Source organism: Sparus aurata, chromosome 1, assembly GCF_900880675.1.
Source record: "Sparus aurata chromosome 1, fSpaAur1.1, whole genome shotgun sequence".
Lineage (NCBI taxonomy): Eukaryota > Metazoa > Chordata > Actinopteri > Spariformes > Sparidae > Sparus > Sparus aurata.
This window is the reverse complement of record NC_044187.1, coordinates 24,980,041-24,993,777: the sequence shown is the minus strand read 5'-3', so window position 1 is coordinate 24,993,777 and position 13,737 is coordinate 24,980,041. Positions and strand designations below refer to the sequence as shown.

The 13,737-nt window shown below is 41.4% G+C and overlaps 2 protein-coding genes and 1 non-coding gene across 8 annotated transcripts in view; 2 read left to right on the top strand and 1 right to left on the bottom strand.

Annotated features, from left to right (window-relative positions):
* Nucleotides 1-255: 255 nt before the first annotated feature.
* Nucleotides 256-8,650, top strand: nol11 (nucleolar protein 11). The gene is made up of 18 exons (XM_030412235.1): nucleotides 256-477; nucleotides 1,090-1,203; nucleotides 2,101-2,157; nucleotides 3,037-3,185; nucleotides 3,305-3,362; nucleotides 3,610-3,751; nucleotides 4,131-4,337; nucleotides 4,712-4,788; nucleotides 5,168-5,291; nucleotides 5,475-5,566; nucleotides 5,771-5,836; nucleotides 5,929-6,113; nucleotides 6,357-6,482; nucleotides 6,744-6,998; nucleotides 7,115-7,193; nucleotides 7,342-7,434; nucleotides 7,788-7,895; nucleotides 8,061-8,650. Exons 1-18 carry the CDS (start codon nucleotides 331-333, stop codon nucleotides 8,172-8,174), a joined length of 2,193 nt encoding a protein of 730 aa, XP_030268095.1. The 5' UTR covers nucleotides 256-330; the 3' UTR covers nucleotides 8,175-8,650.
* Nucleotides 8,651-9,338: 688 nt separating this feature from the next.
* Nucleotides 9,339-9,420, bottom strand: trnas-aga (transfer RNA serine (anticodon AGA)). Its single transcript has one exon. It is a non-coding gene; the product is annotated as a tRNA-Ser (tRNA).
* A 121-nt stretch (nucleotides 9,421-9,541) lies between these two features.
* The window catches only part of LOC115583792 (nucleosome-remodeling factor subunit BPTF), a 43,594-nt gene continuing 39,398 nt past the window's right edge, over nucleotides 9,542-13,737 (top strand). For 5 of the 6 annotated variants that reach the window (XM_030403052.1, XM_030440138.1, XM_030432356.1 and 2 more), the window contains exon 1: nucleotides 10,577-11,418. In XM_030403052.1, the coding sequence (XP_030258912.1) occupies nucleotides 10,845-11,418 (574 nt within the window). In that variant the 5' untranslated portion in view covers nucleotides 10,577-10,844. Of the gene's footprint in view, nucleotides 9,870-10,576; nucleotides 11,419-13,737 lie in introns of those variants that run through there. The other variant, XM_030410467.1, reaches the window with a different exon arrangement.

Sequence of the window (13,737 nt, the reverse complement as noted above, 5' to 3'; positions counted from 1 at the left end):
GATACTTCTAAAAAGTAAACACCACTTTATTGTACTATTTTGTGGACATTTCAAGGTTTCCAATAAATCCATATATGTCAGGCATGCATTTACATCTATGTAAATGATGCACATGTGTATAATATTTTAATTTTCTTAAACGGTGAAGTGTATTTTATTGAGATACACGATAAGAGAATATTTCACTTTTAAAATAGTTTGGTTCGAGATGATTTTACTAAGGGTGAAGCCAGGGTGTAGCAGAGAGCAGTCTCGTGGTTCCGGTGGGCGCTGACAAACGCTCGTCTTTTCTCGCGAGATTCGACGAGCTCCACTTTCTTCTCGTCCAGCATGGCCGCGCTGTATGAGGGATACACGTTGTGCGGACTTGTTCCAGGTCAAACTCTGACTAATTCAGGCATTCAGGGGATCGAAGCGGAGAGAGACAGCGACCATGTCGTTGTCACCGACTCAACCAGATCTGTCACGTTGTACAAGGTAACGCTTAAAGATGGTTTTGAGGAGGCTCTGCCGACCTGGGCCAGCTGATCTGTGCGTGCAACTCGTGTTGGCATCCTCGGATGTTCTTCGATACAGAAACCACCAGAACAGTGGAGAGATGACATAAGAACAGTGGAGAGATGACATACACCTTAGATAACAGCAAGCTGAATACTGTCTTAATTTATTTCTTTGTCAAAAAGGTTGGAGTAGTTAATTAAACATCAAGCCGGGATACAACAACAAGCAGACGTTAGCTAACGTTTGCTATATAAACCGGTAGACACACACACTTTCAGCTAACTATTGATGGCTCTGCTAAACTTGGCGTGCATAGTACTCTAGCTTTATCTATAATACATATCCATACATAGCTAAATAACGCACCGAGCATCTCCTCCTCACTTACTTTGACCTTTCAGTACAGGTTTAACTGCCTTGTTTCCAGTTAGCATGATGGAAGTTAGACTATAGCATAATAAAGCCCTTAAAGGTACATTTACATAGTGGATACAATTAGGTGAGGAAAACTATTCTGTGTAGTGAGAGGTAAAACCTTCCCCACGTCAGTAACGTGTCCTTTCTTTTGTGTTGCTGTGGTTCTGATAGGTTTCAGACCAGAAGCCGCTGAGCAGCTGGACAGTGAAACAAGGACAGACCCTGACCTGCCCAGCAGTCTACAACTCTCAGACAGAAGAATATGTGGTGGTCTCAGACAACAAGGTAGACTTCTTAGTCATTGTAGTTGTGGCATGATGAAGAGAAGCACATGAGCCTTTTATGAGAAGGATTCTAGGTTGCAGCAAGGTTGTGGGGCTGCACTGACTCACTGTCAGATTGAAATTGCAAAAAAGAACCAGTCAGTTTGTTACTCAGACTTAACCTTTTCCCCTTTCTATATAATATATAATTTAAGCACAAAGTTCACTGAAAAAGCAGTGATTGAGATGTTCACTTCATTCTCCCATCAACCTGGTTTATATTAGACACAGTTCAATTGGCCTTGTCCACTTGGTTACTTATTATTGCCTTGTTTACTACACAATTAAACCTAATTTGAAGTATTGATCTCACCAATTTGTGTGACCCCATTAAAAGTAAACCTCTCTGTTAGTTAATTTGTCATTAAAGGGGGCATACGTTAAAGTTGGCCACCTTGAATTCAGAATCCAAGAGAATTCAGTGCCAACCACTGCTAACTGTATTCTGTTTAAAACATCCACGACTTTAGCCGCAATTAGCCTGTTAGCTCAGTTAGCTGTGCAGCTAGCTAGACTGCCAGGGGAGTGTTGGTGTTTAGACCTCTGGCACAGGAGCTTTTCAGATCTGGGGCCAGCTGGTTAACATGTTAACTTAGGTAGATGACCAGAATTTGCAATATAGTGCCCAACTCACATTTTTTTTCTAAAGTAAATTGTGGGACAGAACAGCGTTATAAAAGGAAGTGTGGTGCAAAAATGATCATTCCTACAAATCGTGAATCATATAAGTCACAATATCTTTAAAAATAATTGCAATAGGATTTTGTACCAAATCATTCACCCCTAATTCAAACACTAGATGTCACTTTGAATACCTTGCAATACACAAAATAATGAGTGTTTTTGTTTTGTTTTAAAGGTGATCAGAATCTGGAAGGATGAGGACATACTCCTAGATAAGGCCTTCAAAGCAACCGTAAGTGTGAACATGGTTATTCAGCTCTCGTCTCTATTGGCCTTAAAGGCCATGCTGTGCTTCAAATAGTTTGATGTATAGTCTGATCATGTCTAAAGACAACAGTGTTTGTACCTGTTCCAAACAGCCATGGCAAAGCAAAAAGCCCTATATCTATGAGAGGGATTAGAGGGATGAGATGCATTGCATCAGTTTGAGGTAAAAGTACACTTTTGGACAATCTAGCCTTATAAACATTCATGGCATTCCACCAAACAAGCTGGACGAGGTTTTATTCACATTGTGAAGCATGAGCTCTATTTGAACATGTCCACTGTGCCTAATCTGGATTACTGAAACAATAAAATAGAATATCAATTAAAATGGAATTTCCATTTCCACATCTGAAATCTTAAACATGGTGCAGTTATGGTATGTGTACATACTATTATAGTCTGTGAATATTTGTCCAGTCCAATCATAATCTGATGAGGTGATTTATGGTCACATGGACGTTGGTCTAATCCTTAAATCCTGTTCCTATGAATAGGGTGAGTTTATGCTTCTAAAATGTCACATTGTTGTTGTTTTTTCAAAACTGCTACAGTCAGAACACTTTTGTGCAGCTGAATATATCTTGAAATTGCCTCATGCTCATGTGGCTGTGGTCTCTGTATTTAGAATATGTCCACCTTTACCATTCCAGCTTTCCAACATTGTAACTGGTCACATAAACCAAGTCAACAATGTCCTCCTAAAACAGCACTTACGTCCATTTAGAAAGTCCCTTAATCCAAGAATTATCTGTAGCATACATAGTAGCCAACTTAAATATTATAAGTGCCCTCACTGATTAAAACACATTCTCATACCTGCTTCCTATTAATTCATTCTTTCCAGGTGTCATCAGATGTCTGGAGGGTTCACTGTTTGCCTGGAGGGGAGCCTGTGGTCTTGTTCCAGAGAGGAGCTGTGAGACTCCTGGACTCCCTCCTGTCTGCTCCCCAGCAGCCTATAGAGGAAGTCCTTGCTCAAGAAGAAGCCATTAGGTCAGCATCACCATCCTTTACAACCCATACATTGACATTTCAAATATAGGGCCATGCTGTTCTGCAGTCTGACCTGTTTTCTCTTGTAGCGTGTTGATGGTGCTTCTGTTTGTCTTCAGGTGGAGCACTAACATAGTTGCAGACTCACAGCAGTTTGTCATCTTCACAACTGAACAGGTAAAATGCATTTTTTTGTTACGTTTTTACAAAAATACACAATTCACGTTGATGATTTATTATTAAGTATTAACTACTCATCTGTAAAGACCATTCATTTGAGTTCATAACTATTTGCCTATAACTTATGACTCATTTACCAATTTTGTCTGTATTGGTTTTATCCGTGGACACGTGCATCAATTCTCCGTGACTGTTATTTGGAAAGGCCTGTTTGGCATGAACAGCTGTTTATGTCTTCCCACAGAAAGGGGACAGTTTCCTCTACCTGCACAGACTGAATCCCAACACCCTACAGAGGTACCGGCTTGAGAGAGAGGAGCCCGGTCTTTCCCCCCTCAGCTTCTCTGCCTCCTACAGGGACAAACACATCTGCCTGCTTTACCTCTGTAAGCATGAGTTTACTGTGCAAATATATTTAATATTATTGCTAAGCAGCACAGAGCCAGTTTAGCTAGGTGGTTTTTAAAGGGTAAATGGTTTAGAAAGAAGGACAATATATTTAAAGCCTGTTGCCTCGAACAACATCCCCAAGCCGTATCATTCAGTGTCAGTGTCCTCTGAGATAAGCAGCCAACACTAATCCATTGATTTCAGTGGGGTGGAATCTCTTGATTACATAATGCATTCTACACTTGGTATCAAAAACAGGCTTAGGCTAATCTAATGTTGCATACATACATAGAAGTTAAGTAAGACGTCTGTCATTAGTTCTCACCAATCCACTCCCTCAGTAATACGTTTTACCTTCTTTGTTCTGCCAACCAGACCCTAATGGTCATGTGTACCAGAGCGTTGTCTCTGTGCGGGGCCTGGGGGGTGACGAGGGGGCCCAGGCTCTTCCATTGCCCAGAAGTCTGCTGCTGGGTCTTCCTGTCGGCGAGGGCCTGCTGGAGGCAGCATCGGCTCAGCTCCTAGATGAAGCCCATGTGGCTGTTGTGGGGGTTCCACACCCCTCTGCTGGAGCTGGTAAAGGTGAATGCAGTTTGATTACACTCCTTAAACTGAAGACCACAAATTCTCTGCTCAGATATGATTGTTGTTGTTTTTTTTACCCCACTAAAATGACCATCATAATCCAAGACAGATCTTAATGAAGTCAATCTTGGATACATTGCAATGTTTTCAGTAAGCCATGCTTTAGTCAGCTTGCACAATACCAGAGATGACAGATTGAAAAAAGTAGTTAACGTTAGCTTACCTTGCCATCTTTGCTTTATAATCCCTTTGCACACGTTAAATTCATACGAAAGAGTATGCAGAGTAAATGCATTAGAATGATGACTTGACGCTATGTGACTCCCAGTGTCTGATGTAAGTGTGTATGGTTCTTGAATGTCTCTTTTCAGACTTCCTCTGCATCTGGAATACAAATTTCCAGACACTTCAGGCTGGAAAAGAGATGGCGGGTAAAATCTACGGACAGGTAGGAATGCTTTGATGTTTTAGCTATGTAAGTTTGAGCGCCGTAGAGCTGATATAGGGCAGTAACCGGTGTCTACTGCTGAGGTTGGAAGTGCTCCCGCTCAGGCTTCCCTCATTGTTATTATTACTGCAGGCCAAGGTTCCCTGTCCTTCCAGCTGCTGGGTGCTGATGGAGGACTGTATGACTTTGGTAAAGCATTGTGTCTGCTCTCCACTGTGACGGGGCTCGCTGTCCCTCCTCACAACTTTATGGCAGTTTACAATCTTGAAATTGACACATAAATACGCCAGTTGTGTTGTTTATATTATTGCTGTTAAGTGTAGTTAACTTGTACTGTTAGTTCCTGTTTGTATTCATTTTTGTTTTTTCTCTGATTTAGCTATGGACTTTCTCCAACAAGTTGTTCATTCCACATGGGAAAACCCTCTCTGTTATTCCATATGAGTGCCCCAAATCCTCCCTGGCCTCTGCCCTCGGAAAACTAAAGCAGGCCAAGACTGAAGGTGAGCTGAAACAAATGTGTAATACTTCCACTTTTGCAATAATGACATGCGTAAATACATCTTATATTTATATAACATACCAATTCATGCATATTTGGTCATGTGGCTGTTCTAAATGATGCTGCACTTTCTATATTGCAATTGTGCACGGTCACTCAATACAGTGTGTTTTTCTGTTAACAGAATTCAAAGCTCCAGCTTGTGTACCATCTTGGAATAACATTCTGCATGGAGATAAAGCTCAGCCCTCCAGACCAGCCGAGACCAGGAAGACGGTAAGGCAAAATCATAATACTACAGGGCAACTGTCATTTTTAAGATGTATCTATTATGTATTACTGAATAATAATAGTCAACACTTGAGCCATAGTAACACCAGTTGCCGTTGTGTGTTACGTTCTGTGTGAATGATGAGCAATGGTTTTATTAATATTTCTGTCAATGTCATCATTTATGGATTCTTTTCTCTTCTCACACAGAGAACAAACCGTAAGACCCAATCAGCACCCAGTTTAACAGTTGACCAAGTTCTGGACTTCACTAAGGTCAAATTTTGATTTCTCTCTGAAAAAATACTAAATCAATCTGAACGAAAAGTAATTTTATAAAAACTAAATATTTGAATTTCTCCGTGCAGACAGCACCAGTTGAAGAGGTTCAGAGAGAGGTAGAGGGGCTCCTCTCCAGGGCAGACATCCAGGACCTGCAGCCTTTGGTGGGGCAGCTAGCATCAATGCTTGTGTCCCGGAGCCTGGCTGATCCAGCCTTCTACACCCCGAGCACCCTGGCACAGTTAGTGCACACCCAGTCCCTCTGCCACAGGTCAGTAAGGCATGGCCATGAAAGCAGGATGGAGTTATTTAATAGTTATTTAATGGAAAAGTCACTGAATGGTACACATTTTGACTCAAAGCTATCATTCAGTCTATAGTCTGTAATGTGTTATTTTTTCTTTAATTTTCATTGAAATATAATTTTGTTGGTTTCTTAATTTTGCAGGAATAATTTAGTCAAGTGTTGCTTCTGTCAAATCTGACCACTTACCATTCATATGACCCTCAACAGTGTGTGTCCTGACCTTGTGCTTCTGGCTCTGGAGAGGAGGGACTTCTTTCTGTGTCAGCTCTGCTTGCAGTTCTTCCCTGACATCCCAGAAGCTGTCACTTGTGCTTGCCTGAAGGCCTTTATCAGGTAAAACTTACGTTTTTGAAGTGCACGCTCCTAATATGGGTATGATTTAATATCTGCTGCTTTTGATACTCCCACTGGGAGACACCAAAGTAGTATAGACTTGAAACTATTCGTGTAGTGACTTTAAACAGTTGATTTATATTTTTTTTGCTTGATAGAACTTATCTGATAAAACAATATGAATTCAGTATAATTCAGGTGATTATCAGCCTGATTCTGTTTAACATAAAAAAAAATAACTGTTCTTCCCTCCTCTTGCAGTATGCCAGACACTGAAGCAGAGAAACTGAGCTTGGAGCCTGACAGCGTCTCCTTCATGGAAACATTAATTGCAAGGGAGCGCGCCCCGGTTGGCTTGCAAAATGGTTTCAGCTCCACCTCCACTGACCAGGACTGCTCAGATGCCCTAGGAGGTGGAGGTAGAGTCGTTATTAAGACTGGAGAGGAGGACAAGGAGAAGAGCTCAACTCCACCGGAGCCGATCTGTCCTGTAGGATTACATAAGGCTGTTCTTCTGTATCCTTCCAGTGCACAATCACTCAGACAGAACATTAAGTGCAATCTGCTTTGTGGGTGATGATTTGAGTTTAGACATGCATATGAAATATAGGGCCTTAACTCAAGTTGCACAGAAATGAGGTCCTGTTGACGGCATACAGTGACACTTTCCTCCTCCCACACCTAAAAGATCTCTCCTCCCAGCACGTTGTCGTGAGTAACATTCATCAACACTCATTCATGTTCCCAAGCAGTAAATACCATACCTGTTATGGCTTTTTTTTTTTTTAAATGTGTAACACTAACTAGAGATGCTTTAAAAACTGTGTTAACTCATCACTTTTCTTTCTCGTCCACTCAGCTATTCCTCCAGTACCTGCAGTTCCTTTACCTCAAGTATTCCCAAGATGCTTCCCCACAGATGCACGGACTGAGATCGCCAAGTCTGACACAGGTCTGAATCAGTGTCTTCACTAGATAATTAGAATGGCCAGACTTGACATCCCCGTGCAGCCAGTGACTGTCACACCAAGACACATTAAGTGACGAGTCTGGAGGCAGAAAAAAGGATTTTTCTGACAGACTGTCAAATCCATATATGGTGTACTCATATTTTAACCTGAACTGTGTGCAGTCTGATTCAAGTATAGTGCACATAGTCAGCATAAAACGATGGAGAGAGTTTTTCCAACTACTTAAAAATATATACTTCTAATATGTAACACACAGAAAACCCCCTGCAATAAGAATGATACTTTCTATAAGAATAACATTACTAACTCTGTTTTCTTTTGCATTTGACTGTAGATCATGGATTGGGTATGCATGGTATTGGATGCTCATTTCACAGTGCTAGTGATGACTCCTGAGGCCAAAGGTTTACTGGTGAACCTTCACAGCTTTGTCAAGTCTCAGGTAACAAACACTTGAATGTTAAATGAGAAATTTTCTGGTTTAAAAAGAAAAGAAAAAAAAAAAAAGGCACAAAACATGTCAATTTTACTACTGTTTATTGGAGAAGTTTTCACATGTGAAAACTGATCTGAGAAAGATTTAAAAGATGCCCTCTTGTGTCCTCAGGTGAGACTGGTTTCTGAACTTGGAAAGATCGAGGGCAGCCTCCAAGAGCTCAATAAGATGAAGGTGAAGAAGGACGTCGGACAATACTCCATTGAAATCATTGAGCTGTTTTAGAATGTGTCCAATTTGTATACTTTTTAATAAATCATTAATCATATTTTGTCCTCCAACTTTTCCCCAGTGGTGGTTTCAAGGGTTGTTTACTTGTCAACCAAATGGTATAATATTAAGTGTTTTTTGGCACAGTACCAGCAATCAGACTTCCAAGATGTTTTACTGTATATGAACATAATTCTTGATGTAATTTTGGCATTGAATAACTTGCAGATGCCTTTCAACCATGTTTTAAACTTGTTAAAGCTGATGTTGACCAGTCAGGTAATTTAGTTTGCATGATAAATCAGCATTCAGCTTATATGCCAAACTGGCTAATATTAGATTTGTAAAAGGCATGCAGAAGCCACCTCATAGGACAGTATGGCAAAAGTTCGTAACTGAATATTTGAATCTACCAGCTGTGACTTTGTACTGGGTTTTCCCACAAGAACCTTTTATTTTGAATACAAATATATATGAGAGTAAACTTCTAATCATTGTGGTGTAGTTGTTTGTGCACACTGACATTGTTGATAGTAACAGTGACAGTGCTTTGTATTGATATTGTTACACTGATTATTTGGATGCTGTACAAAAACGTTTTTAGCCGGTGAGGCAATGTTAACAGCAGCTATGGCTGTACTGCTCACTTGCTCTATGAGAACACACCTGTGGCCTGATTATATATTTTTGTATTTTTAGTATAATGTACAGACAATTAGTCATACCAGTTCAGTGTATAAGGACAAGAGAAAAAAAGACAAAGTAACATCAGGCAGTGGCAGCAAAAAAGAACAATAAAAAAAATTGGTCAGATATATGGGGCATATTTGAGGGTGATTATGATGAAAAGGTGCAAGGAAAAACAAGAAGGCCTGGAGAAATATGCTAACTATAATAGCACATTTAATTCAACAGAATCCAGGGAATGGGTTAAGTTGTCATCGCTACTACCTAAGAACACATACCAATTATTTTAATGGAAAACATTGTGTTGTTTTACATTGCAAACATTAATTGAGGAGCTGTTCGGACTTTGTTGGCCGATAAACCCAAACTGGTATTTCTGTCGCAAAATAGTGTTGGCTGAGTATGTTCAGGACAGGATGTGTTGGTAAGGTTTTGGTGTTTCCCTCCATAACACAACGATAGTATTAAAACACCAAAACTGAAAAGAAATGACGTTGTCGGCAGGATTCGAACCTGCGCGGGGAGACCCCAATGGATTTCTGGTCCATCGCCTTAACCACTCGGCCACGACAACATGTGACACATTGTTACACAGTGACATGATCAACTTGGGCATACTCAGTGTTGTCTGTGCAATACTGTTTTATGTAATTATCCTTTGATAATGTCAGTTACGATAGAATGTCCCCTGCTATCATTCGGCCGGTTAGCTATGCCGGTTAAGCAGAAGCTAGAGCTGTGTCTTTTCTCTTTGTGATGTAGCTAGCTTTAAAGGGAAAGCAAACAAAAGCGAAGACGGTTTTAGGAAATGAACTGTTAACTCAAATCATCCATCAAGTGCAGCTCAGACTCGCTCAAATAAAGGAACGAGTGGAGGATGTCACGGACCCCCGGAGGATTGCACCCCTATTCTTCGGTTAAGTCCTGCGCGCTGCATTGTTGCACTGCATTCATTTTAACGCAGTTTACAGTAGCGTTTATTTTGCAGGAACTAAGCATCGCTATTGTTCTACAGTATTTCAGGTAAATGAACAGGTTGGACTGCCTTAAATGGAGCCAGGTTCCTAGCTAATAAACAAAAAGTAATCTCAAAGTAATAGAAAATGTATTTGTATAAGATGCAAATTACTGCTGTTACCAAATGCATGTCATCTAAACCCTGAAAATAACCGTGCTGCTAACTTTTATGCCGACTTCTATCGATTCATGTATTTGGGAGCTTAATGTCGGACGTATGCTGATCTTCTCGCCCCGCTTTGCTGTGACGATGATGGCGACAGAGCCGAAAATGAATGATGGTGTTTTACTGAATACACTCGACTCACCTGCGATTAAAACCATCTACCAGGAGCAGCCAACTCGAATAAAGAACTATTGGCGGAAAGCGTTTGCATGGATAACTAATTTTATGAACTAGCACGGCAATTGCGTCTATTGTAGAATAGTAAGTCACGTGACCTCGCATCCACTCAGGCCCCTATTGTCAAGGTAGAGGACAAAAACGCTTTCCGGATGTGTTGTACCCAAATCGTAAAACCGAATATGTTTTAAGATACGTTTTTTACTACACAAACAACCATAATTAGATACGAAATATTCATTTAATCGAATCTAGTACTTGTGTTATGCTGTGTACACCATTATTTAATCATTACATTTATTATGTATTTTGGCTTTAGCTTTTACTTTGAAGGACACAGCGCTTCACTTCCGGTACCACCACTGGTATCCGTGGTTAGCTTAATGCAACTCTGGGGCCTGCTGTGTTTTCAACGGAGGGAGAGCTGAGAAGAAAAATGGCGTCTGCAGGCGACCCAAAGCGGGACACCGGCCATTCAGTTTGAGCTTTCCGCCCTGAAATTGAGACCGGGGCTTGGTGGGGACTCGTCGAGAACTGTCCCCAAACCTGTTGGTTTTTTTGTCCCCCGCTTTTCTCCGGTGTGCGTGGTTTATTCAAGCACCGAGATTGAAGCGGAACAGCAAATACTCTCTCCCACAATGAGGGGGAGAAGAGGAAGGCCGCCCAAACAAGCAGCAGTGATGCGGGAAGGTTCACCCGGGCCAGTCCGCGGCTCTCGGGGCGGCAGGAGCAGAGGGATGCGTGGACGGGGAAGAGGCAGGGGACGGGGTCGTGGACGGGGAGGAAGCGACGGCGCCTGTGGCTCTGGCTCTGCGGAGGTAGATACAGAAATCTCCGGCCGAGAGAACTTTCATTCGTCCCGGGGCCGCAGGAAAGTTGGAGCCTCTAGCGCGGCGACGGCCGCGGGATCGCGGGGCAGAGGAACCAGAGGGAGAGGCAGGGGGTCGAGAGGCGGCCGCGGCAGTAGAGGCGGAGTGAAGCGGCCTCAGACCAAGGTGGTCTACGACGACAACAGCGACGAGGAGGATGATAATTTAAGCTACAGGTCAGACGAAGATGAACTCCTGAACGACAACCCTTCGTCGGATCTTGAAGAAGAGGAGGCCCTAGGAAACGACTCTGACTATCTGGAGGAACTACCAGATGATGATGATGCCAGCTACTGTACCGAGAGTAGTTTTAGGAGCCACAGCACGCTCGGTAGCACCCCAGGTACGATCGTTTGCAAGTGCACGCACTTAAAGCAGGTTTGCATTACTTAAAGTGTGCATTTTATTTTTAGCTCAGTACAGAAACCAAGCCGCATTGTTCAAAATGGAGCTTGCACTCAGAAACAGGCCTTTGTTTATCGTGTGCTCAGCTCGCGGCTGGTCTGCAGATCTACTCCACGCTTCAACCGGCTCTCATGTTTTTGACTTTTGTCGGATCAGCACATTTTTTGTTGACATTTAATGATGAAGAATGTATTCGTGCTTTCCTATTATTTATTTTTTTTACTGGATTTTTTTCATGCGTGCTGGATTTAACCTGTTTTCATACTCAATGGAACAGGATGTATGGACATTACGTTTGCTACTTTTCATTTGTTTCATTCATTCAGCATTTCTACTTATGTAATAACACAGAAACAACCGCTGTTTATACACTTTTGAGTTTGCTTCATCAAAGCACGTATTTTATTAACATCGTTGACCATTAAACAATTCAACTCTTTCCAAAGCTGAACTACCTGAAATGAACGTGTTACACTGCTAATAGATAATAACTGTATTGTTTTTTATGCACAATCATTAGGGCCTGTGAACCTTATCCAACTCTAATTCAGAGGCCGTATTTTAGTTGCATAATGCGGCGCAAATGAGTTTGACAGGTCTTTGTTTTGAAGAGAGGCGCTCCTTTTTTTCACTTGTTGCAAACATCAACTCATTAGAATATTACGTGGTGCACCGTTACCATAGTAACCACTCTTGTGTTTATCAGGTGAGCAAATTAGAGCCATCACGTCCATACTTATGGACAGTCGTGTTAATGAAGTTGTGTCTGCCAAATAATCAATTCATACATCTGTTATTTAAAGTATGCACCGCAAGCATTGTGCCAGCCGCTGGGACTAATGGAACGAGATGGAATTTTTGAAAGGTCGTTGTAAAGGTGATCCAGTCTTGGGCATTTTGTGCATTTAAATATCTCCTCAACAGAAAAGCTCAGTCTTTTGCTGTGACATCAGACCTTCTTCCTTTGTTGTTGGAATACATTTAGCTTCAAATCGGAAATGTTCTTCAGAGAGAAACATTTATATTTAGGTTGAATTTCTTAATTTTTTCACTCTATGACACCTTACTGCATTCTGGTCAGGCTACGACACAGTGTGTTGTCAGGGATTACTCACTTACCTTTTAACCTCAAGCGGCAAGGCTTCCTCCCTTTCTTGAAGACATGTGAACATGGCAGTATTGTGCAGCCAAGTGTGAGGGATCTTTCATAAGACCTATGCTGATGACCAGACATAACTGTTCTTTGGCTGTCATCCACACTGCCACACATATCCATGCTGTTTCCAAACACAGTGCACACCGGCACACATACCACTTGTACAAAGTCCCTGTGTTTGAAGCTGAATAATGAACCTGCAGCAGTCAACCCCTAATCCCTAACTCTCATCATTTGTGAAGCAGCCAGTTCTGCTGCTTTAGTCTCATCACTCTCTCTCTGTTTATACATTGATGCTAAACCACAGAATTATACCACAGTCAGAACAAATACAATTATATTTGCTTAACAGTTTATTGGCAGTTACTGCAGTGTTTACACGGAAGATACAACATGGCAGACAGTGTGGGAGATGTGGTGTCATTTAAAGATTTGCTGACATGGGCTTCCTACAAAAGGGAATGCAACCCACACTGCTATAATGTTATAGCATCTTTGAAATTATGAAGAGCATAAGAGAAGACTGGAAACACAGACCAATCAGCTGTAAAGATATAGTGATTTCATATATTGTGTCGCAACAGTATATTAATCCTACAGTGACTTCTTCAAGCAGTTAAGTATTTGATCTTGGTCAGGAGCAGTGTCATGAAGCCACGTTGAATGACCTGGACACATTCAGATCATCCACAAATGCAGGATTATTCCACATTACTGGGTTCAGAAATGGATAATGTGCACAGACAGATGATCCAGAGGTCATACACGGTTACAGTACGTATGCTGTACCATCTGCATGAATTACACAGAAGAAAAAAAAGGGCACGCTTATAAATCTAGTGGGTGCATTTAATAATTGTCATTTGAGAAGAATGTGCTTGTCTGCCTTGAACCTCTCCAGTGTTACACTACACTAACCCGTTCCCATTAGCACTCATTTGTAATTGCCTCAAATTAGACAATTTCACTATTCCTATGATGTATTTAGAAAAGGTGTTGAGTGCTATAAATTCCATTGGTATGTTGTTATCTTTTTTTTAATTACAGACAGAATTTTGAGCTTGGGAGATCTCCAAGTACCAACATTACATCAAACACTGT

Excerpts from the sequence above, each read along its gene's own strand:
- nol11 (XM_030412235.1), top strand. The coding sequence starts at position 331 with ATGGCCGCGCTGTATGAGGGATACACGTTGTGCGGACTTGTTCCAGGT. Across the intron at positions 6,114-6,356 it reads ACCCAGTCCCTCTGCCACAG|TGTGTGTCCTGACCTTGTGC; the intron begins GTCAGTAAGGCA and ends GACCCTCAACAG. Across the intron at positions 7,194-7,341 it reads TCTCCTCCCAGCACGTTGTC|CTATTCCTCCAGTACCTGCA; the intron begins GTGAGTAACATT and ends TCGTCCACTCAG.